At 48.0% G+C, this 24,902-nt stretch overlaps 2 protein-coding genes across 4 annotated transcripts; one reads left to right on the forward strand and one right to left on the reverse strand.

Moving 5' to 3' along the window:
* The first annotated feature begins 1,218 nt into the window (after positions 1-1,218).
* LOC1274056 (ankyrin repeat domain-containing protein 50) lies at positions 1,219-19,891 on the forward strand. 2 transcript variants are annotated; one of them, XM_313120.6, is made up of 8 exons: positions 1,219-2,266; positions 9,141-14,054; positions 14,165-15,518; positions 15,600-15,905; positions 15,984-16,291; positions 16,379-16,571; positions 16,655-16,967; positions 17,049-19,891. In XM_313120.6, exons 2-8 carry the CDS (start codon positions 9,894-9,896, stop codon positions 17,236-17,238), a joined length of 6,825 nt encoding a protein of 2,274 aa, XP_313120.6. In that variant the 5' UTR covers positions 1,219-2,266; positions 9,141-9,893; the 3' UTR covers positions 17,239-19,891. The 2 variants fall into 2 exon arrangements, with proteins under 2 accessions (XP_313120.6, XP_061508703.1); XM_061652719.1 differs by lacking the exon at positions 1,219-2,266 and adding an exon at positions 3,734-4,079.
* LOC4576834 (uncharacterized) lies at positions 19,639-24,836 on the reverse strand. Of its 2 annotated transcripts, XM_061652721.1 has the most exons (5): positions 24,649-24,836; positions 24,210-24,478; positions 20,892-24,133; positions 20,574-20,801; positions 19,639-20,495 (listed from the first exon to the last, which is right to left on the reverse strand). In XM_061652721.1, exons 3-5 carry the CDS (start codon positions 23,493-23,495, stop codon positions 20,415-20,417), a joined length of 2,913 nt encoding a protein of 970 aa, XP_061508705.1. In that variant the 5' UTR covers positions 23,496-24,133; positions 24,210-24,478; positions 24,649-24,836; the 3' UTR covers positions 19,639-20,414. The 2 variants fall into 2 exon arrangements, with proteins under 2 accessions (XP_061508705.1, XP_061508704.1); XM_061652720.1 differs by having other exon boundaries at positions 24,210-24,836.
* Positions 24,837-24,902: the final 66 nt, after the last annotated feature.

The following is a 24,902-nucleotide window of genomic DNA, read 5'->3' on the forward strand; positions in this document are numbered from 1 at the left end:
CTAAACAGCTTCTAAACGACTCAAGTTCTCTACCTAAACGGAATATAGAAAGACTTCGTTTAGCAGACGTCAAACGACTCATGCATTCTAAAAATAGCAAAAAAGCTGCTGGCGCTCTCTGTTGGTGGAATACCCCAACCAGTTGAGCTTCATCGCTTGGAAGAGAACTTTCTCATTTCCTCTGTACTGTTGTATGGTTTCGCATTGAAGTTATGCATCGCTAGAACTAGAACGGCGAATCGATTGTTTAAATACTAAACTCCAATGTAAACCACCAGCACTGAAGCAAGTGAGATTTGAGTAATGGTCGTTGGTGTTGATACCCACGTATCTGGCCACACGACCATTCATATAGATATTTGCTCAGAAAGTTATAAGGCTATATAGATCATGATAAGATGAAACTTGTCGAAACACATTGCAAGAAAAGGATAGCAATATAATAATCAGTTTAAATACGCCATCTATTGATCAAACCAATGAAGCTGTGGAGCTTTCATTTTTTTTCTATGTATATTCAATTTTCCAGTCGTTTAAGCTTAATCTGTGGCGCTTGGGATCTTAGCAAATAGAACAGATTTCTTTGTTATTACGTGCATTTTTGTGTGTCTATTGATTTTATAGAAAAAATGAGATATATTAACAAAAGATTTGATGATTTGTTTATGCACGAAACTTAAAATCATGTTAGTAAGAGTTCTAATCTCACGTAAATTGTCCATGCGGCTCGTAGATAATGAAGAATTAATGTGAAAATTGAAAAAAAAATAATTATTTCTTACTTTTTATCATCAAAAATGTCGAAAACACAATGAATTATAGAATAAATTCACGGAATAACATTAAATAACACACTTTAATCTATGTTTCTATGTTAAATAAGAACTTGCATAGTACAAAATATATTTTTAAAGAATATTTAATCGAAAAAATGGAGTAGATAAATTATATGAACAAATTTAATAAATGCAAACAAAGTTTGAATCCTGGGGACCTTACGTCAAGTGACGATTTGTCAAAATGCACTAGAGTCCACTAGCTGATATTTTTAAATCCACCTTGGTTTCAAACCTTTTGAAACGCACCCCCACCTGCCACATCTTTTTCATATTTCCTTTTGCTGCTTCGCAAATGTCAAACACTGTTCATCACACGGCTCCGACGTTTTAGATCACTTTCGCCCGAGAAGGTGCGCGAGAGAGAGCGAGTAAACATAGTTTTGTTTGCCTCGCTAGCACGCACACCACCGGAGAGCGTTAGCGCGTGCGCTGTCGTGCGCACGTATGGTTGTGTGCGTAAAAACGAGGCGTTCGTTTTCTGCCGAGGAGGATTTGTTTTCTTCCAGCATTTGGCGTTTGGGATCACGAGAAAAAAAGAGTGAAGCAAAAGCAAAATGTGTCACCGCGGCAGCAGCAGCCAGGCCGGACTGGTGCCGTAATTAAACGCGCAGGGAGCGAAAGCAAAATCGGGGGGCCATTTCGGGTGTAGGTCTCCCGGAAAGGTTAACTCTTTCTGTTTTAGTTTCGGCGCCTGGCACATATGGTGCGTTTCGGTAGTGCAGCAGGGCGCGTTCAGTAGAGGAGGGTCAATCTCTCGGTGCGAGTGTTCTCGGGCAGCGGCGACAGTGCTTTGGGACGCAGAATGGTTAGCGTTTGTGGGGTTTTTGATATCTTGGCAAATTAAAACGCACAGGCGGTGCAGATGCGTCTAGACCGCGCGGGGGATAGTGTTCTTTGCCGTTCGTTTGTGCTAATGCTTGACTTACTGGAAAGTGAAAAGTGTGAAACGTGTTTTGAAGCAATCAATTTCATCGATTTTTCTCACTCTGCTTGGTCGGTGCTGCACGGGGAGAGCTATCAGCGTGTGTCGTACGAATGTGAATCAAAGCAAGGCAGAAATGGAAGAGCCCTGCTCTGTAGAAGCGATCAGCGCTCGTTTGTGTGATTAATTGGGCATAGCTCAAAATAACATTGACCACGAAGGAAAGAAAGAAGTGCGCGAATGAATTGAACGAAGCAGTATCGTCCATCGAGTCTCGAATCCCCAGTTACGGACGGAATCCAAAGTGTGCACAACCGATAACTTCATCCTATTGGCCGTGAAGCGGAACATAAAAGCAAAAGAGTAAAAGGGGAGGCCTACAATAGAAGGACACATACATTCACACACGCACGCTTCCAGAAAGAAAGAAAGAAAGGAAAAGCAGTAAGCGAGAGACTAAAACAGAAAACCAACCAACTCTACCACCCAACTGTACTTTTTCGGGGTAAGTCGATATGTGCGGATGCAAATTTAGTAACACCTTTTTTTAAAAAAGTGGTGCAGTGTATGTACCAGCCTGTTAGGATAGGGGGGTGGCGGCGGTACGAGGCGTTGATCAAGAGGGACGTGAACAACCCCTACTCCCCAGTGACAGGCGAAGCTGGCTGGCCCGGCCCGGCCCAGTCCGACCCGCATCATCAATGCGTGTGCACTTGGCGAGCAAAGCAGGCGCTTCATATGCAAGGAGAACGGTTCTTCCTGCCCTTAACCACTTGCGCACTGGGGTGGTTGGTGGTGGTGTGCATTATTACTTTTTTTCCTTCTCTCCTCTTGCGTTTGCGTTTCCTTCCGCGAGGGGTGGGTTATGCATGGCGGCGTGCATCTTTGCCACAAAAGGAGAGGGTTTCTTTTTGGTGTTTGAGGTATGGTGAAACCATGCCCGTAGTGGTGCCGACTTTTTCGTTTATTATGGATACGGCAAACGAATGGGACCGTGTCACGACCGGACGTACTCTCCCTTCTTCGGATTGTGCAGATTGTAATACGAACGAGATAAAGCAATCGATTGAAAGGTATGCCGGAAAGAGTCACCAGTGTTTGCTTTAGATACCGAGAAGATTGTGTATTAGTAGAAAAGAAAAAATACAATACGCACTTACAACAAAACGACGTGGCTAAGGATAACGCACTAGTAGACGCTCTTGACAGTGCAAGATAAACGCTCGGACCACAATCTTTTATTGGTCAACTGTCCATCTTACGGACTCATCATCGTGCAGGCGCATACACGCAAAGCATGTGCCTGCATGAAGCTGTTACCATGGTGATAGGTCCAATGGTCCTAGCGGTCGTGATGGGGATGAGATACGGTGGAATCGATCAATTGAAAAGAGTTAATCGAATGAAAAAGGCACTGGAAGATGCACACCCATTCAAAACAGAATTTTAAACGCATCGTTTGAAGGTCTGCATGATGTGTACGTAGTGCTATCAATCTGTAACAGAGTGGACAAACATTTTCCAATATATTTTATTTTCTTAATATGTTTCACATCGAACACGTGTACAGGAACTGTGGAAGATGCCTCCTGTCCGCTGAAACCGAGACTGACGGGTATATTTTTGAGGTTGATATAATCAAGTGTGTGTTTCTGAATCCGGCGGAAGTTTAACCCCCCCCCCCCTCCCTCCCTCCCAGTGGAAACAAATTGCGCCAGCATGAGGATGACGTTGTGATGGTGGTGGGTGGATATGTATGTGACGCACCACAAAGGTTGACAGCTGCGAAGATGGCTCGATCCCCGGCGAGTTGTCAGGATTTGGTCGGAAAATCTCCACGCGAGAGAATTTTCCATTGCCGCCGCGTGTTCTGCCCAGACTCTCACCGCACTCTCTCTCTCTCATCACCACCATTTTCCCTGTTTTCTTTGCTCCTTTTTTCACTCTTGCTTTCAGTTGAGGAAAGAACGCTGCTGCAAACTGTTCTGGAGGGCAGGCGTCACCGGAAGAACGCGGCAGGATATACACTTGTCCGCCGAAGTAATCTCCTTCAAACGAAACAATTGTCCTCTCTCGCAGGATTTTTCCTGTGCATTCTCTCTCTTTCTCTTGCTCTCTCGTGCAACATCCCGAGTGTGTGTGTGTTAATGCTTTGTTTGTTCTCGCAAACATCCTTTGCGAAATTTGGAAAACCCGTGGGCGAACCATGCCTTTCCGGAGAGGTCGAACGAATCTCGAGCAGCCTGGCTGGCAGAGGCAGTATCACGGGAAACGTCACTCAGAACGGATATGCTGCTTAAAACCGATCCGCACGAAAGGTGAGCAGTGAGAGGGAAAGCAGAAGAGAAAGGAAGAGGTTCTGAGGAGCGGCGGTGCAATCGGTGCGGGGAAAGGTTGAAGTTCATCATCCGCCGGACGCTGGATAGCTGGAAGTTCGTACCTTAATCTCATTACGTGTTCGGCAAAGGGCATGAGATCCTGTGGTTTTTTGAGTGGAGATTTTTATTTTGTGGTGATGTTGCGCCTTCCCGCGAGTTCATCGATTTTTCCTACGGTGGGGATTTCGCGAGATAATGGTGGTATTCTTCCGGCGATGTGATACAGTGCTCGACAGCGATAATGTGTGTGTGTGTGCGTGGGCAAGTGGGCAATTCCTTGAAAAGACAAAACCTTGGCGTCACACCTATTTAACCCTGGTGGCTGGGTGTGAAGTTTGTGAAGGGTACGCTTGTGTGTAGGCCCACTTAAATGCCGAAGAGGATTGACTGAAGTAGAACAAGAAGAAGGGTAGACAGGATGTTGCAAAAACCCCCCCTCACGATGCACCATTAAGGGATAGTGAGTAGGTTGGCGAAGGCTGGCTGGTAAAGTTTTTGGTCGCAATTTTTTGGGTGTTCCGCGTTCGACGGAACACCGAACACACACCCCGTACGCCACATACAGCTTGGTTGCGGCATCCCCAGTAGGCCGGTGTGGTTCATCGACTAGAATCGATTTTGTGCCGGAGCTTTGAACAGAGCACAGTCTGCTCTCGCTGTACTGGCAGCTGATGTCATCGTCGTGCGTGGACTACTTGGATGCGGGGACACTCAAGGCTCGGTCGGCCATGTACGAAACGGGGAAGAAATGTGCCGCAATAAGTATTCTGTGGATTGCAGTGTGCTCATACGTCACGTCAGTCACTGGACCCAGTGCACTGGGTTTAGAGCCTAGAGCAAGGGTAGCATAATAAAGATGGTGTCGCGCTGTGTATAGCTAGAACCTTTGTCGAAAGTGGAAAACAATCGTAGTGCCGTGTGTGTGTGGGTTGCCTGCCTCGCACAGTGACCACGTTGTATCGTACATTCCGTTGGAGGGCGCGATGGGCGGTCCCCGTCCCTTTTTTCTGCCTGTGGCCCAGCAAAACGTGGTGCAAAGTGCTACTAATTGAACTGGTTCTGCTTGCGCTGCTGGTGATGGATGGTTGGTGCTGGTTGGCTCCCGATGCGTACAACGTAACCGTAAATCGACTCCTAAAGCGTCCGATATAATAATGAAAAGCCCATCCATCCGGTTTGCAGCATAAGGAGAGAGAGAGAGAGTCATGAGAGGTGCCCTTTAGCGGACTCCCGGTACATCCAAACGTGACGTGGTGTTACGAAACTGCGCTGGAAAAAGGTGGAGCTGTTTATAAACACCTCTACCCTGAAGCCATGAACCTGCTAGAACGGTGAAATGGGTTTGCTCGTGCTTCACACATTTACAGGGCAAGGGCAACAATTTTAACATTGTGCTATGTTCCGCACCAATGGATAATTGTTTTCCCCGTGCTGATGATATGTCTTTTGATGTTTTAATTATTTAGTTCGGGTGTGGACACATGCTGTACGCGGTGTTTTTTCTTCCTCTTCCTCGTTCTAATCTCTCTACAGAGCGCGGGGCCATGCGTTGCGTTTTTGCCGCGTTTTGCTGTATGCAGCGTCGCGAAAAACGGGGCGTAGTACCAGCCCTATCAATTTTTCACATTCTCTGGATCGTGGACTGCGTCATACAGCCGAGTTAAAAAAAGAAGAATATTCTGTTCAAAGCGAAACACGAGCTGATTATAATTGATTGCTTCTAATAAAAAAAACTCATCAGATTATGCTCCGAAAAACGTCCAAATGAGATTATGTGAAAAAAAGTAAAATGTAGCTGGAATGCGAAAATAGCACTTTGTGACATCACCAATTTGAGTTGCTGGTGCTTTGCTCATGCTAAGTAAAAGATAACGCGAAATTTGGGACTTAAGCACTATAGCAAGTGTATCCCACCGCCAACTGCCTTTTAATCTTCATGATGCACAACTCTGTTTCCTTTCAGCTTGGATGGAATGCCCGTCTTCAGTGGGCCCCGCGAGCTACACGTTCGCATCAATATAGCAACGAGCTTCTGTGTATCGATGAAAATTGGGTCAAATTAGCGGGACACAGGAAGTGTGTGTGTGTATCGAATAACTAGCACCATGCGAGATGAGTGATGCATAAAGGCGGAATTTTCTATCAGTTCTGTTTCATCATTTGGCGCCTAGCAGCATCGTTTTTCTTTCCCGCGCACAGCTCTCAGCGTAAGGTTAAATGCTTGCTCCCTGCATGGGGCGGCATGCTAAATAGACGGAGCGAAAAATAAAAAATAAATAAATATGCTTGTTGTTTGTTACGGCAACAGACACACACACAGTCGGTGCGAGTGCAGGCAGGCAGCAAACAAGAGGTTTTGATCTCTGGGTTCGTCGCGTGGTGGTTGCTATATAGGTGCTACCGGACGGCATGTTTTGGTTAAACCTCTAGAGTTTGTTATGAGACACAAACACACGGTGCGACAGCGAGGTTGAATCGAAACTGGTGGGTGATTATTAATTTGTTCTAATAGATGTTTTACTAAACATTACAGTGACCCTGCAGAGAGCGAAACGAGCGAAACATAAACAACGGGGATGAAACGCACACACTCTGTTTTGGCGCCCGCGAATGCTAAACAATCCCACTGGATAGCGATTGTGTGCTTGAGAGCCAGAAATTGGTTGTGGAGAGGGTAGAAAGGCAAACGATGAACGTAACGATGTGACAGCTGGACAGACGACATTTGTTGGAGATTTGACGGCACTGCAAGCATGGCACACTTTGGTAAATGCTAGGCGAAAGTGAAGAAAAAAAGGTTCCTCCGTGTTGTTTAAACCTTTTGTGGGATTAAGAATGCCCACTGGGCCATAGTGAACGATGGTGGTGGATCTTTGCCATATGTTTCTATGTGTTGTACATGTTTATTCTTTTTCTTCTTGTTGTGCTCCACGGGAACTCTGGCGACCCAACCGTGCGTAGTGTAGGGGCTGGAGATGTGTTTTCCTAAGCCATGCAAACCATCTTCACTATGCTCTAGCAATCGGAGTGGAAAGTGGGGGAAGATATGTTGGGGGGCTACATCTAAATTTACTTTCCAGCTGACGGGCGACATCGTCGGCGATCCCCGCCGTCTAACGGGAGAGAACGCCAAGAACAACCACTCATCGGCGGTTTTTGGGTTTGCTCTTGGTTATGGCCCTGCACTGGCCAGCATCAGCCGCAAAACACCCGGATGGGGTACGGTTTTCAACGCGCACGTTAATAATATTTCGTTTTTCTAGACCACTCTCCTCTCATTGTGCCCCCCCTTGCATTGCCTACCCGTGTTCTGATGGTTTCGTAATGAGTTGATTATTGCTGGCAATAGGGGGCCCAGTCGAACCACACGCGGTTCTAAAGAGACTCACCACAAAACAGACAGCACGAGGGAGTTCGGTGAAGGGGGAGGGGGGACTCTAGGGCCTGTTACAACATTTAGGTTAGTGGCGTTTAAATTCTTCCTCCAACCGATGGGAGGGGGGAGTGGTATCGATAGGGAGTCGATGCTAAAATGACTCAAATAAACAAGAATAAATTGTTGATACGATGTTGCGCCTTGTTCGTGAGTTAGCTCTCTTTGTATCACAGATTGTCTTGTAGGCATGTGTAATGAGATTGTCAAACTATTTTGTTTTATACGGTACTATCTCAATAATGCTAATAATAATAATGCTGCTCTTGTACTTTTTAAAATAAAAACATTTTAATCATGCTTTTGATTAGATAAGGCAAATACGCCTATTCCTTTGCAAAAAGGGTAGCCCTAGCAGATGAGATTACAAATGATTTTTTGTGCTAATCCTCTACTATAAACTGTAACATGCTCGTGTGGTTATTATGATTCAACGTCAATACTATTGACGACAGTTTGCTTCTCTACGCAAATTTTACAACGCCAGTCACAGCAACGCTCTCCTATTTGCCAGTTACTAAACCCACCCAGCACGTTCTAAGCAGCAGTATGTCGTCATGTCCAAAATCGGTCCAATTGAACGAGGCAATCGGCATCATCCTAATCGGCAAATGTGCGGAGAGGATGATCTCACCGTGGTCGTCACTTTGGCCCAAAATCCCTTCGGAGTTCGGCGAAAGTGATGAGGACTGTGTGGTCCTTCCTGCTCTCGTTTGCATCGTAAAATCGACAATCAATGTACGCTGTCCAGTAGTGCGAAGGGTTTATGATGCAGAGTGCGATAGGCTGTGTTGGGGAGTAATTTAAAAAAATGCTACTTTCCCCTGCTAATGTTAGTACTACATGCCTAGCCGCCATTAGCAGTTATTTGTGAAGATTTCCGATGTTTTAAAGTAATACAATATATTGGTCTCTACTTAAAATTGGTTGATCGATAGTGGGGTCAGAGTGGGAGATTGCGGCGTCTTGCGTGTTGCTACCCCGTTTTTCTTACTCCCCAACCACGCTAAAACCAGTAACGAGCGTGGTAGTATCGATTGCGGTCTAGTGATGTGATTACGAGCGGAATAGAAGGCATTCTATTTTCCTCTGGCTGATGGCGTAATGTTGTTATTGATGCGTGTGGAGCTTTCCGCAATTTCCGACGTTAAATATGATTGCATTCGATTTGGGGTCGATGTCAGAAAGGGGATCAGGAGTGGCACGAGCTATTCGATTGGGAGTGCTCTCGTCTGTCTTGTCTGCTGTCTGCAGTAGGGTTTCTCGGTAGGGCATTTGCCCATCCCTGCGTTGGCGACGGAGCCGTACAGAACATAAATTTTCGACATGATGGTGCACTGTGGCCAGTTGCTTGTATGTGGATGATGATGATGATACTGGGCTCAGAGACCGTTTCCTACGCACGCTTTCCCGCCATCCGATTAGTCGATGAACGCCCCCTGTCTAGCGTGTCCTCCTTAAAACTTTCTGAAACTGCTGCAAAAACCATATTAGAACCGCTACTAATTTCGTTGGTGACTGTTTCTGTATTTGTGTGTGTGTGCCTCTCTCTCTCTATCTATTTTTAGACTGTCCCCTCATCATTAAGACGCGCTGGGAGCGCAGCAGTACGCATTCGGAACGCATCGTGCAAACCGTGTCAACGGATCGGAACCATCGTCGAGCGCGGCCGCGTCAGGCTAGTGCGGTGTGTCTCGCCCAACGGATAATCGCCGTCGTCGCGGTTCGTCGTGTCAAACGCGCCAACATTGCTGCAATAATTGGGATACTAGAGCCGTGTTTGCGTAACAAGGAGGGGAGGGGAGCAGCAATCGGGGTCCGATCACGCTTTGACACCAGTCAGCGTAGTGCTACGGGGCGGAGGCTGCAATCACCCAGCAAAAGGTGAACGATTGGTGGATGATGCTTGTGTATTTTTATAAGATTGACGAATGCAACACTAGCCATTCGTTGGTCGTTGAGGCGCGCACGTGAAAGCAATACAATGAAACAATGCACCGAGAATGCACTCGCTTGTACGCGACAATTTTCGACACAACAAACCGATCGCGAGCCTAATTAATTACGCTCGAAACTGAAGACTGAGAAGAAGGTAGTAGGCAAAAGGAGTGGCGCGCAGTGAAGTTGCAAGGACGACGACACCATTGATCGCGTGCTACTACGTCACTCCATTACAACCCCATAGCAACCACCGACCGGAGCAATTGAGAGAGATCCTGTTTGAGTGATCAAAAAGATGCTACAGCTTGCATAATATTCGGAAGGAAATTCTTCACCATAAAGGCACGGAGACGGTGAACGGTCAGGAGCAGGGGAAAAGAATGAATTCTGATGATATTTACGAAAATCTTCCCTGTCACACCGATGAGGCATTGCGGAACGGGAACGGAACGTCAACTACCGGCAACAGAGTGTCGTCTGTGATGATGGAGGGAGGAGGAGGAGGAGGAGTAGCAGGAGGTCGGAATCGACCCACTGCCGAGGGTGACGAACACGGCGAAGGCAAGGTGCAAAATAATCTCGCCCTCAACAGCAAGGACATGTTGTATGCGACGCCGTTGAAAAAATCCGAACGACCGGTAAAGGTGCTAAACAATGCACCGGCGATGCAGAATGGGAATGGTGTTGGCGGTGGTGGCCGGCAGAACACGGCCACGGCCAACGCTGGCACCTTCAGTGGCGAAGCGGAGCGCGACACGAAGATCATCAATGCCGAGCTGGAGGATCGACGGATACGGGACTTTCTGAAGGATACGTCCCAAATGCACAAGAAAATCGAGCTTCACAAAACGTACCAAAGTTCGAACTTTTCCTACCTCGCGCGAAAGGAACACTTTGCCGATCTGGTGCAGCGCAACGTGAACAGCAGCAATGGGGCGGCGGCTGACCATCACCCAGAGCCGGCTGGTGATGGTGCGGATGCTGCCGGGGACGAACCCGACTCGTCGGCGGCACTAGCGGTGGCGGCCGCTGGTGGGTACAAGACGCTGGCCGGCGAGGAAGAGGACAAAAACTTAGATCTCGACATCAATGAATCGCTGAACGAGTTGGAGGCGCGCTGCAATGAAAAGCTCGAGATGCTGGCCAAGCTAAACCGCACACGGTCGAGCACTGCGACCGAGCAACGATCCCAGGAGGACAACGAACAGCAGGCCGATCTGCTGGGTGCGCAGTTGATGGTGGGCGGCGACGAGGGAGATGCGGGAGTCGTTCCCAAACCGTCGGCACCACCGCTTTCCGCACTTACCACGGAACGGGGATCGAAGGCCGGTGGTGGCAGCAACAACTTAACCGATCCGAATGCAGGCGGCGCTGGTAGCGGCGAGGCGATAATTAGCGCTCATCTGAACCGCGAGTGGGTGCTGAAGAAGATTGCCATGTGTTTGGAGCAACGGATCTCGAAGAAACCGGTGCCTCCGGTACCAACGGTCGGGGCAGGAGTTACCCAGTCCACGGAAGGGGCACCCACACCTTCCGCTTCGTCTGTACCTCCAGCCGGACCGGGAGGATATTTTGCCCGGAGCGGCCAAGCGGCGGCAGCTAGCGGAGTGCCACCGACGGATGGAGGGGGGCATCATCGGGGTGGAGAGAATGGACTGCCTTCGCTCGGTTACCTTGTGCTGGGCTCAAACGGGTCGGGCAAAACGTCGATTTGTAACGACATCATCGAGGGAACGTCAGGCACGAAAGGAATGCTCAACAGGCGGCTGCTGGCATGCTACTTTGTCAACTCACAGAATCCCGAGTGTCACAGCTTGAGTATGTTCATTCGGAGCGTGATTTTGCAAATTTTAAGCCATTCAAGCTACGTGAACAGCACAGGCAGCTGTGGCGTTGGTCCACCGGAGCTAATCAACCTGTCGGAAGTATCCGTGGAAGCGAACGAACTGCAGCCGGTCAATACTAGCAACGATTGTCTGCCGGAAGCGGATCAGCAACAGCTTAAAGCGGAGCCGGTGCTACCCCAACCGGCAGGTGAAAGCCACGGCTCTAATCAACCTGCGACAATGGACGCGACGGACGGTTCGAACGAAGCCGTCGATAAGGAGTTGGAGGATGCGATTAGAACGGAAATGAAAATTAACGAGCGAGTGGCCGAATTCTGCTCCAATCGCAAGAAAGTATCGCGCCAGCAATCGGAACCGGTAGAAAGTTTAAGCCGTGACCGGGAGCAACCGAATTATCCGTACAAAACGCATCCGCCTGCAGTGGCGAAAGCGGGGACCGGCAATGCAGGAGCGGAAGAGTCGAACGACGATGAAAAGCTGGACAAAGCGACGATGAGTCCGGGCAGGCCGGCGAAGGTGTCCAAGATTCCAATCGCTATTGGCAGTACGATTCGCAGTCCAAAAAAGATGTCACCAACGAAGGAAGACGGCAGCGGTAAGCAGGAACAGCTGGAGCACCATCCGGGTACGAAACCGACCCCGGAGGAGGAGGAGCAGGATGACACTATCCTCGAGGGTGGTGGAGAAGCGATTGCCGAAGGCGATATGAGTGATATTAAGCTGGTGGAGGATGAAGAAGAGGACGCGGTTGTAAAATCGGACGTAAGCGAGAAAGCGAAACAGTCAGAACCGATGGTTACGCCAGAACAACCGGCGGCGCGGAACGATTCGGAGGAGAAGAAGCAGCACACGATGCGTACGACGAAGCCGATGGAGACGAGCATACCGCCTCCGCTGCCAAAGTCAAAAAACTGTCGCCAGGTAATAGCGGACGGGTACTATGAGATGCTGCTCAGCAATCCGGACATTTTCGAATCGCTCACGGTAGACAGCATCGAGAAGAATCCGGACGATTGCTTCAAGAAGGCGATACTGTTCCCACTGCTGGAGCTGTGTCCGCCGAAAAACGCGCTGCTGCTGCTGATTGACTCGATCGACGAGAACTACATCCAGGACGGCAATCTCATATCGACGCTGAAGGGCAAGCAGGTGACGAAGAGCCGCAATATAGCGGAACTGCTCTCGAACCACATCCACCTGATGCCGAAATGGCTGTTCATGGTGTGTACGGCTAAAAAGCAGAACAAAAACATCACCAAACTGTTCACCGGGTTCAAGAAGCTAACGCTGGACGATCTGCGCAAGTCGCACGTGGTGAAGGACGTGCAGCAGTACATCATCAACCGGCTGAACACGGACTTCCGGGGCATCAATCTTACCAAAGACATCATCGAGAGCCTCAACCAGCTGTACATCAAGTCGAACGGGTGTCTGCTGTATCTGTACAAAGTGCTGAACGGGATAAGGGAAAACTTTTTCACCTTCCGCGAGATAAAGCTGATACCGTGCACGCTGAACGGTTTGTACCTGTACATATGCCAGAAGTCCTTCAACAAGAAGCAGTACAGCAAGATCCGCCCGATCCTGAACGTGCTGCTCGTGTGCAACAGCTACGTGGACAAGTACTTCATCTACAACTGTCTCCGCACGCACAACTACACGCTGGAGATGGAGGACTTTGAGCGGCGGCTCGAGCTGATGCGCAACATCGTGGAGTACAGCCCGCTCAACCCGTGTGCCGTGCGGATCTTCCACAACTCGTTCTGCGACTGGCTGATCGATGTGAAGTTTAGCACGAAAAAGTTTCTGTGCGATCTGAACGAGGGGCACGTGATGGTGTCGATGTACTACACGGTCGTGGCGGACGAGATCTGTCCGAACAAGCTGCGGCTGTATCTGTACCATCTGATCAAGACGGGCGAGTATCTGACGAGCAAAAATGTGGATCTCGATCTGCTGCTGATCTTGCTCGAGACGAAATCGAACCTGAGCGACTGCTTCTACACCAACCTGCTCAACTGCTGCGCGATGTGCGAGGACGAGTGCCGGAACGACATCAATCTATCCGCACGCACCAAGTACATGCTGGATCGTTTCCTCAACGGTCAGCTGGGCGATGACTTTATGATCTTTTTGAACGATTTCTTCAAGCCCAACCTGCCGACGGACTGTAAGGTGCTGAAGCTGCTGATCGAGACGGGCATCAACAATGCAGACACCGCGCTGTCGTGCGAGTCATCCGCGATCAATTCGCCCGTGCTGTCGGATCGCTCGCAGAACATCGATTCGGAGCTGGCGGAACTGTTGATCTCGAGTGAGAAGAGCTGCCAGCAGGAGCTGCAAAAGTCCATCAATCTGGAGCTGCTGGACTGTACCGGTGCTGTCGGTGGTGGTGGTGGTTGTGGTGGCATGTTGGATGGCGCACTGCTAGCCAGGGACGGTGGGGCGGGTCGTGTTTCGGCAGAACTTGCGCGCCATCGATACAGTGCAGGACCATCAATTACCAGTGGCGGTGTCGGTGGTGGTGATGGTGGCAGTAGTGCACTGGGCGATTCAAAATCGGACATCCAGAACGATCGCGTCGGTAGCGGTGTGCAGTGCGACATGTTTGAGGGCGAGATGCACAAGGGCAAAGCGCTGATTCACATTCTGGCGAACGAAGGAAACCATACGCTGCTGGAACGAGCGTTGAATGTAGGTTAAAAGCGAGAAAATGTCAGGCGGCGGCAAACATGGGCTTGTGAGTGTGTGTGTGTTAATATTTGTTTTGTTTTTCTTCTTTCTCTTCTCCCCCTGGACTGCAGGCCTGCAAAGATCCAATCGATCTGGAAATTGAAGATCTCAACGGACAGACGGCACTCAACATAGCGGCAAGGAACGGTCATCAGGAGATTGTAAAGCTGCTGCTTACCTACAAACAACCGCTGCGCGACGGCACCGGTCGGTATCGAATGATTGACGTGAACCATGCGGACCGTGACGGCTGGACACCGTTACGGTCCGCTTCCTGGGGTGGTCACACCGAGGTGGTGAAGCTGCTCATCGAAACGGGTGTGTGTGCAATTGATCGGGCGGACAAGGAAGGCCGTACGGCGCTGCGGGCGGCGGCCTGGAGCGGCAACGAGGACATCGTTAAGATACTGATAGAAGCCGGCGCAAACGTGAACTCGATTGATAAGCAGGGACGTACGTCACTGATCGCTGCTTCGTACATGGGCCACTATGACATCGTGGAGATACTGCTGGAGAACGGGGCGGACGTGAATCACACGGATCTGGACGGCAGGAATGCGCTGTGTGTGGCTGCACTGTGTGGCAGCTCGGGGTACAGTAGGGTAATCTCGACGCTGCTAGAATACGGCGCGAATACGGACCAGACGGACAACGAAGGCATGTCACCGCTGTTGGTGAGCTCGTTCGAAGGCAATGCCGAGATCTGTGAGCTGCTGCTGGAGAACGGAGCCGATCCGGACATGGCCGACAACATGGGCAGGACACCGCTGTGGGCCGCGTGTACCTCGGGCCACGCGAATGTGGTCAAGCTGCTGCTGTTCTGGGGCTGCGGCATTGATTGTATGGATTCGGAGGGCCGTACGGTGCTGAGCGTAGCGGCGGCGCAGGGCAATCTGGAGACGGTGCGACAGCTGCTGGATCGAGGCTTGGACGAGACGCATCGTGACAATGCAGGCTGGACACCGTTGCACTATGCGGCCTTCGAAGGGTACGCCGATATCTGCGTGCAGCTGCTCGAATCAGGCGCCAAGATCGATGAGTGTGACAATGAGGGCAAGGCGGCGCTTCATCTCGCTGCCCAGGAAGGCCACAATGCCGTGATGGAGGCAATCCTGAACATTCATCGACCGTGCATCGACCAGCGCGCGCACGATGGCAAGACGGCGTTCCGTTTAGCGTGCTTGGAGGAACACTTTGAGTGTATTCAAACGCTGCTGAAGTTTGGTTGTGATATCAACTCGAAGGATGCCGATTCGCGTACCACACTATACATTCTGGCACTGGAGAACAAGCTGAAGGCGGTCAAGTTCTTGCTGGAATATTCGAACGCGGACGTAAACATTCCGGATAGCGAGGGACGAACGGCACTGCACGTGTCCGCTTGGCAAGGTCACGCCGAGATGGTGAAGCTGCTGATAACACTCGGTAAGGATGGCGCGGGGGGAGTAATTTGACGGTCTGATGTGGGACTGTTTCACACAAATATGTGCGCTACTTTCGCCGTAGGTAACGCTGATGTTAATGCGATGGATTTGGAATCTAGAACACCGTTGCATTCCTGTGCGTGGCAAGGCAATCACGAAGTGATGCAGCTTTTGCTGTACTACGGTGCCGTTCCGGATCATGCCTGCAAACAGGGCGCAACGGCGCTGGGCATTTCTGCACAGGAAGGACACGAAAAGTGCGTCAGCTACTTGTTGAAGTACGGTGCCAATCCGTACAAGTCGGATCACTGCGGACGAACGCCGATCAAGCTGGCGGCTAAGTCGAACCGTAACAATGTGCTACGTATACTCGAAAACTTCACCAAAAGTAAGTTTGAAAGGGATTTTACCTAAACATAGAATCTTATTCTCGGAAATTTGATTGCTTGTTTCTGTTTTTCTTCAGATGATTTGGATTGTGGCAAGATGATGCATCCCCATCTGAACTTGAAATCGCCGGATGAATTACCTCCGTGCAGTTCCATACACAATCCTTCGCCGTCGTCGGGCTATCCGAACAATCCGAACCTGCTGATGCCGGCCAGTGGCGGTGGTGGTCCGGCGATGCTCAACGTATCGTCGACCAACTCCAACACCACCAGCTCTACGACACAGAACAACAATTTCTACGAAAACACGATGCACTCGGACACGAGCAGTCTGCAGAAGCGTAAAAGTGTCATCTCTAGTCAATCCACCGGTAGCAGTAATGAGGTTAGTAACTAACTGTCCTTGATTGTCATTAGCAACCGCCTACGGCAGCTTGATTCACATCGTCTTTTGCTTGTGTGTCACTTCCAGCAAGCGCCGATGTCGTTTACGCAGCAACTTCAGAAACATTCGCGCCATCACAACTCGAAATCGCATCACATCGTACAGCAACAGCACCAACCGCACCATCAGCAGCAAACGTCTTCGTCCTCGGTGGCGAAGTTTTCGAACAAAAAACATTCCCAGGTACTGCCGAATGTCGAGGAGTACCAAGCAAATATAGGTAAGTGAGGGGTGAATGGATGTTTTTTACCGTTTTGCGAGCCGGTGTGTGACGAATCTTTTGCCACATTCTCTTCCCGATAGCGTCTAACATTCGCATCAATCCGAACGATGCCGATCTGTTCGATCTGGGTTGTATGTCGCCACTGTACGCGACGCCACCGCATTCGCCGAGCAGTGAAATTAGCTCGCCGGGACAAAATCAGCCACCGTCCTCGCTGGCCCTGCTCGGCAAGCAGTTTGAAGAGATGAACATCAGCCTTTCGAACAACAGTACGATTATGAACCCGCACGATAACCACTTTGCCCGAGATACGCACATGCGTATCATTCTCGGCAACAATCAGAAGGAGAGCGGTCAACTACAGGGAGCGAGCGGTGGTGCCGGAGGTGGAGGGTAGGTATCGGCACCGATGCCAAGACGCGCGTGTATTGAATGCAATTTAGTGAAATGTGTTTTTTTTTATATTTTTTGCAGAAAATCATCCAAACGCAGCGGAATTGCAACCAATCCGGCGATGCGTTTGATACGCAATCGTATAGATTCCGCGGCGCAGCTTATTCGCCGCACAAACAATATGCTATCGAGTAGTGGAAATAACCAAGGTTCATCCAGTATTGGGGTGAAATCGGGCACGTTCCAGTGGCGCAAAGAGAGCCAGATGTAATTGACTGAACTGGCGCAAGTCAAACAGGGATGTAAAATTGACCTACCTACCTAACAGCGTGTGCTGGGGAAGTGTGCAACAGGTGGGCAGCAGTGGGTAGCAGCTACATTCAGATCGGATCCCCCGAAAACGTGGTAAAAACAAAGCAATGTGTGTTATTATAGCATGTGGTCCACACGTGGCGGTGGAATGGAAACGGTGTTGTTGCGCGGCGTTGGAATGTTTATACATATGATACTCTTTCGTCCTCCCCCCCTGGCACGTAGTATTTAAGAGTGCGCACCGAATGTTCAGTGAAATTTTTAATTATTATAACGATTCAGACGACCGATCATGCATCTGTGGCTAAGGATCGTGGCATGAGCGAGATGAGCTGTATCCAATGTGTGGTGGAGAATGTGTGACTGGCGGCAGCCTAAGTAGTAGATTGGATCAGTATGTGATGATAGTGTGGCATTTATTATTAAACAAAGAGTGTGTTCTGCATTTACGTACACCCGTAGCAATGGAGAGCACGCGACACTTAATGTAAGAGTTTATCACCGGTTGTAGTAGAGCGGCGAACGCGGGGCGGGAACATAGTAAGTAGCATAGGGAAGCAATGAACAACCCGCATCAAAGATTTCGTACTGTGTCGGTCTGACTTGACCGAACTATTTACTAAACATCACACGTAGATGTTAGTCCAGTTGCTCAGCGGGGAATATATTAAAAGTAATATCATAAATCATAAATTATGAACCGGGCGAAAACGTACACACATACACACAAACAAACACACATTGAGCATCGTTTGAAAACTTTACGACACTGTGTCTTATCGCTTCTCGGGATGATGGGAATATGGATAGAACTTTTCCTGGTTTTCTAAGTTAGTTTCTTGCTTCGCAGAGTGCGATATTCTTGTACCAGTATTTTGACTTTTCTTACATGAGATCTATTTTTATACCAATTTAATAAGCCATGGCAAACAGTAATGGGTGGTGTGCGTATTGCGTTTTGGACTGATTACATTTGGGTAGTAGTTACAAAGTATGTACAATGTACGCTCGTTTTAAGTAGCATACTATTTTCATACCAATTTTTGTGTCGCGCTTATCGGTTTAGCTTAGCCCCAACCCATAGTAGGAAATTATTTAGTACCAGCCGCCATGACAATCTATTTTTGTACCTTTTATACACCTATTGTCCAATTTAGTGGGTTGTGTTTTGCCATTTCCAGCCTTTTTCGTTTAACTTTAACTGAACGCGTCAGGGAAGCTAACAATACAATGGCCTTTGTAAAGTGCGATAGGATGGAATTATTTAAATGTTTCTCTTATTGGTTGGCATTATTTGAAATCACCAATTAAATTAGCACTTTAGCTGGGAAAGGAAATCGGTAGAATGACATATTTTCGTGACACTCACACAACAAACATATTACTTACTAGGGTTGTTGAGCAACTGCATGATATAGGAAGAGATATAAAAAAACAAAAACAAACTTGTGAAACAAAGAAATATATAAAATCTGGATGAAATGAAATGGAAAATGCCGATCAATGCAAGATTCCTTCGTCGTTCAATCTTTTACACGTCGCAAAAGGAACCTCTTAGTTTGGGCGTTGTCGCGCATGAGGCAGACCCGTTTTGTGTGGAAAGATCACTACTCACAAATCAATTAACCTGAAATTCAACCAGTTGATAAACAGCATTCACCTCTAACTTAGACTGTAAGAAAAGAAGCATTAACAAGAGATACGTGTTTATTTTGGGTACCGTGACGTGTAGCACAACCATACTTCCTACCATATAATATCCTTCCCCATCGCCAGCCCATTTGAAGCAAAGTGTTTAAGAAACAATCGGTAATGAGTCGGTTGAATCGATTCATTTAAGCAATTGTGTAAAATATGCTGTCTCAACAAAACCACTTGGAAAATGGCCATAATTCTAGACAGAAAGCATTGTAAACGGGAGAACAATAGGAGGAGAATGCTACTTGTTTTGTTGACGAAATGAAATGTTTGTGTTCAATATTATTTTATGTGTGTGTGTGTGTTCGTGTGTCATCAGCTTAGGCATAGTCCTGGAGGAACATGCGTAAACTTATGGATTCTAGTCGATTTTTAATTTGTAATCTAATGTAAACTGAGTTGCATCTCCGCCCGTTCCACATATTCATAATTAACCTCTTTTCCCTCTAATGACTCTGAAAAATTGCGTTCGATGATGATGGTCCCCTCTCATCGTTGCCACTCAAGGATGCAAGGATACGTTAGTTTACGGACTTTCTGACGGCGGCGTGAACGATTTGATCCCACGGAACAATGAAAATGTGTGATTTTGTTTTTCTTTTGTAACAGTTTAACTCATCTCTCAACAGTTCGGATAGAATTGATAGTATGTCCGTTTCGATTATTAGTTCATATCTGTAGCATGTATTATTATTTATTTGTTTCGATGTGTCTCCGTTGCAGATAGTGAAATCAGTTACGAAAAAGACAATTACAAGCACGAAAAACTTCCCCCGAAAGCAACACTAGATATAGGAGTGAAGAAAATCCCGTGAGAAAAATTCCTTTTCATTTCAATATGATTGACAGTGACCAGCTCTAACGCAGAGAGAACGTAGTGCAAAAGAAATAAAGAAACAAAATTAAAGTAGAAATGTTGCGTAAGGCATGTTTTGGGATGATGAATCCGAACCGCCTGTTCCGAACCGGTAGCCCAGCTGTTCGCGGTAAGTAGCAGTGTTTGTATGTCTCGCTAATATTGTTCACTTTGCATTGATGTTTTATACTCCAAAAGAATATTAAAAAAAGAATTTCATTGTTGATTTCAAAACGTGAATGAATATAGTTCGTGTCATGAAAAAGAATGCGTAAAACTAGAACAAACTATAGAAATCGTTTAGATTGATGGTACGACCAAACCATATCCTTCGAGGACAGACAAGTAAATGACGTTAACTTGTGAACAGAAGTAAATAAGGATTTATAAATATATATTCCTTCCACGAATTAATGCAAACTAAAGTACGAAAAACAAAACTAAAATTGAAACATAATCGCTTAGCAAAATAGAAGTGGCATACAAAACATTTTCTTCTTTACGGTGTGCGCGTGTGGCCGTTTCCAGCAGCTTGTCTCGTCGTTGTGTTGTTTTCGGCTCCGATACGATTAGATCGATCGCTACTCAACAATCAGCTCGTACCGTTCGACCTCTTCGCACATGCTGTTAAAGTTGTCGACAAACTCTTTGAAATCCTTTGTCTGTTGAAAAAAAGCATACAGATTTAGTATGTTGCCATAGGTCTCTTTTTTCGTTTTTTTACTAATTAAATATATTACCTGTTCTACTGGGACTGGTTTTCGTTTAGCTTTGCGCTGTTTTTTGTTCTTCTTTCGTTTCGCTTCGTCCGTTTCCGAATCTGAGCTGAGCTCTTGGGCATCATCCGAGCCGGCCGGGTCTTCCTCCTCTTCCTCATCGTCGTCATCATCGAGCCCCAGATTGGCTAGATAGATGTTTTTCTTCTTCTTTCGAAGTTTTGGTACCCGCGCATATGTTTTTTGATGAGCCTTGAGGAAGTAGATAAAAAGAAAAGGAACAATAATGAAGCCAAATGTATGTACCACACCCACCGATGACCAGCGTTTGTTCACACTTACCGAATTGTTTAGCCATGCCGGTCGGTCCGGTGTGTCGAAAAGCACCACATCGGGATCCACGTTTCGCTCCACGTTCTCGCAGTTCGGTTCGATCACTGATACATCCGGCGCATCGATGACAAACGGCTTCGTAGCTGCTGATGGTCCTGTCGCCTGTTCCGTTGACGTAACACCACCACCAGGGCGTGGTGTAGAGGCAACAAACTCGCGCAGTGTATGGGGCCGTTTCGTGGGACTGCTGAACACGCGTAGGTTTTTCGTTGGAAACCGGGTAGGACCGCTGGAGCGGGTTTGCAGCTGTTTTGGCTGCCGTCGGAAAATGGGTCGCTTGGGAAGCAACTGTTTCACATTGTGCAGTCGATGATAAAGCGTTTCATTCGAGATGTTCAGGGGCATCGGCAGCGTAACCTGGGTAACCGAGTTTTCCACCACCTCATCGTCCTCCTCGTTGAATCCGAAGTAATCCCGCGTACAGTTTTCCGCATGCGGAGCACGCTCGTCGTTTTCGTTGCTGTGGGCGTCATTGTCCGGGTTGACGGAAGCATTATCCGTCGTTTCGTCGAATATCTCTACCACACTGCCGACGGACGGAGCAAGGGATTTGGTTTGCGGGACATCGTTAGAGTGGTGTTTCGATTGTGTCTCAGTGAAAGCAACGGATCCATCGTTCTCCTTGTCATACCGAAGCTCGCGCCGGATGAGATTTGGACTTGTCGCTTCTCCCTCGGCGGCGGTAGGTAGCTTCTTGGCTAGCGGAGACATTAAGGGACTATCACGCTGTGGTAGTGGCAATACATTCAACGGCATCAGCGGATTCCGATTAGCTGTAGTACCTCGTTCGGGCAACACGATCACATCTTTGGGACATTTTGACTGTAAAACTCCGATCGAGCTTTTTGCTTCGGCCAGTGCAGCCGGTACTTTCGTCACACCACTCGAGGAGGTGGAGGAGGGGAGAGATGCCGGTGGAGGACGGTTTTCGATGTCGGAATCGTTCATAGCCAACTGTAGGTCGTCTATCATGGAGCGGAACTGACCGGTGCTGAGGTTGAAATTTTCCACCGTTCGTTGCTGCTCCTGGGTCAACACCGGAGACGGACACGCTGTCGGCCGCTGTTCCGTGACGCCGTTATTCATGCGCTGAATACTGCCAATGATGCGCATCGAATGGTTGAATGCGTGCATCGAACGCTCGTACCATTTTTTCAACTTCGTGCAAGCTTGCCGCATATTTTGATCCTGCTGCGGCGTGGCTCCCTTCGTCTTGCACCTTCGCATAGCTGTGATCAATTTAGCGCTCATCTCGCTTGTCGCCTTCAGCTCTTTGTACATCTGTTCGATCTCGCGAATATCCTTATCACTGATCGCTGATGGTTCGGGCAGATTTGCTTCTGTCGGAAATTCCGCGACAGTTTGCACCGTCGTTTCTGCGGATGGAGATTTACGGCGTTCGGTAATAAAATGCTTTGCAGGACCAACCAGAATGTTGTTGTTTTCGCTGGCAATACTTTCGTACGATGGAAGCATCTCTTTCGTCCTGTGCATGTAGCTGGTTCGGGGGACGATCATATCCTCCTGCAAGCGCCAGGGTGATGCCGGATTGCACGAGATTGATGTAACGCTGGGGCTATTGGCGGGGCCTGATTTTTGTGCGGGCGTAGACGTGAGGGGCCCTTGTGATCGGACCGGTTTTAGGCGTTGCACCGCAGGATTAAGGATTCGCGAAGCTTCTAGCGCTGGATGGTCATCAAAATGAAGCTCCAAATTGTCTGACAGCGTATGTACTGTCGGCGGTCCCGGCGGAGGCGGAGCTACGACGGGTGGTGTTTTGGGAATTTCCATGTTAATCTTATAATCAGTCTTGGCTGGCTGCTTCACCGGTCCACCGCCTATGTTTTTGATCACCTTCGTTAGGGCTTTTTTATCGAAGCCAAAAACATTGCCTGATTTTTGCGTCTTTGCCTTAGGTTTTGCCGTTGCAGTTTTCAGTTTCTTCTTCGCCGTTTGGCCAGCTCGTTTTTTCTCCTTCTTTTGTTTCGCTTTTCGAGCGGGTTTACTCAATGTGCTAGAATCGCTCTGTTGGGAGGACGACAGAAATTCGTACACATCTTCGTTCTCCTCCTCTATCAAAAGTGGCAATGGTGGAAGTTTAACTGGATGTGGGTTTTTAATAGCATTGGATTGTGGTTTTGAGGCAGGGGGAATTTTAGCTGAATGTGGCTTTTTAAATGTATCGGCTTGTGGTTTTGCCGTGTTTGGTGGAGCGAGATTCGAAACATTCAGCAATTTGCTCTCAGGAACGGGAGTTGGTGATTCTGGCACTTCAACAATTGGAGATGTGACAACAATTTGAGGTTTTTCTACACTTGATTTTTGCCACTCTAAGGTTCGTCGTTTTTCCGTCACACTGTTGCCTTGCAGTTCAGTTCGGTCCGCTCTGCTGGAGGAAGAGTGCTGTGAAACTGTTGTTTCTTGCGTCGAGTCAGGCTCGGGATACTTGAGCCGTTTCAATTCTGCCTCTGGCAGTACCGGCGCAATGCGTTTGATAGAAATGATGAGAGATTTAAACACGTGTTTGTCTATTTTATCCAGCAGTCCTCCCATTCCAGTGCAGAAATTGTCCTTAACATTCTCGGTAAGAGCTTCTTTCTCATTGGTCACGGAAGATACTGCCTCAGTCGAATGTTCTAGAATCGGGGGTTGGGTGTCGGGAGCTCGTTTTGGTGGAGAAACACCGGATTCGTGTGAAGGTATAATGCTGCCAGGTTTCCGCTTCGATGGTAAGCGGGAAGTTACGTTACTTTTGCCACTGTCCGCAATCGTTTGAAACGATACGCGTCGTGCAGTGCGTCGTTTCTCTGGGACGGCAGTGTCTTGCAGCGCTTGTACGATGACATCATCATCGTTGGAGTCTGTTTGTATTTGTTTTCGCGTTTCTTTTAGATCCGGTATTTCGGCAATACTTTGTGTGTTGCGCTTATTTCTCGAGCGTTTCGTGCTGACGCTGGATTCGTCAAGATGTATGATCGAAGAATGATCGTCCGGAACGACGCTGATGGTGTGACGCTGCTTTTCGACCGAGTTGTTTGGGTTTTCATTTATCTTCGTTCGTCGTGGTTTTGTTCGCCGAGTAACGTTGCTGTTTCGCTCTGCGGCAACTTTCTGCTGCTCTTGCACTGGGCCTGTGGTGCTTTCATCTTCGTTGTTTGCTGAAATGTCGATATGGATGACACTGCTGCTATCTAAAATGGGAAACCGTAAGTGGTAAATATTTGTGGGTATTACGGCTATGAGAGCTCATGCGGTAAACAAACTAACCTTTCTCATTTTGGGAAATTTCTTTCGACGAGACATTTTGTGCAAATATATTTTGTAAAACCACTTTGCAGTCAATTAGCTTATGCCGAAGATTGTTTGTAGTCTTACGATCATTGTTAGCAGCATTCTTCTGGGTCAAATTTTTCTGCGATCGGCGTGTTGTTATCGTTGCTGCTAACGTACCAGCATCAGCTGCTGATGACGACCGCCGTATTGCACACGTCGAGATATTATTTACATGCGTCGAATAGTCACGATTAACGATAGAGCTGTTGGTGACCACAGTTGGTGGCATTTTGAATACGAGTTAACTGAACAAAAAACAACAATACACACACACACACACACACACACACACACACACACACACACACACACGCACGCACAACTTCTCCTACCAAGCCGAGGCTTGGGTAAGCGTTTCCTGATTTTACGGTACCACAGGCGAAAAAAACGCGTATTACACACCACGCGTAACTGTTGGAAGTTGTTTAAAGTTGTATAAATAAAATATATCAAAAATAAAGCGCAATTTCACGTTAAACTGCTATTCTTTCGATAACTCCGCGTATGACGCCGCTGCGCAGCATTTGTGAACTGTGACGTTTTTTAATGGCACACATTTGACAGCTTACTGGTATAGACACTGGGCGAAACATGTCGATTTGTGGTTAAAATTTTAAACTAAAGTGA

The sequence above is a fragment of the Anopheles gambiae genome, chromosome 2, assembly GCF_943734735.2.
Source record: "Anopheles gambiae chromosome 2, idAnoGambNW_F1_1, whole genome shotgun sequence".
NCBI classification, from domain to species: domain Eukaryota; kingdom Metazoa; phylum Arthropoda; class Insecta; order Diptera; family Culicidae; genus Anopheles; species Anopheles gambiae.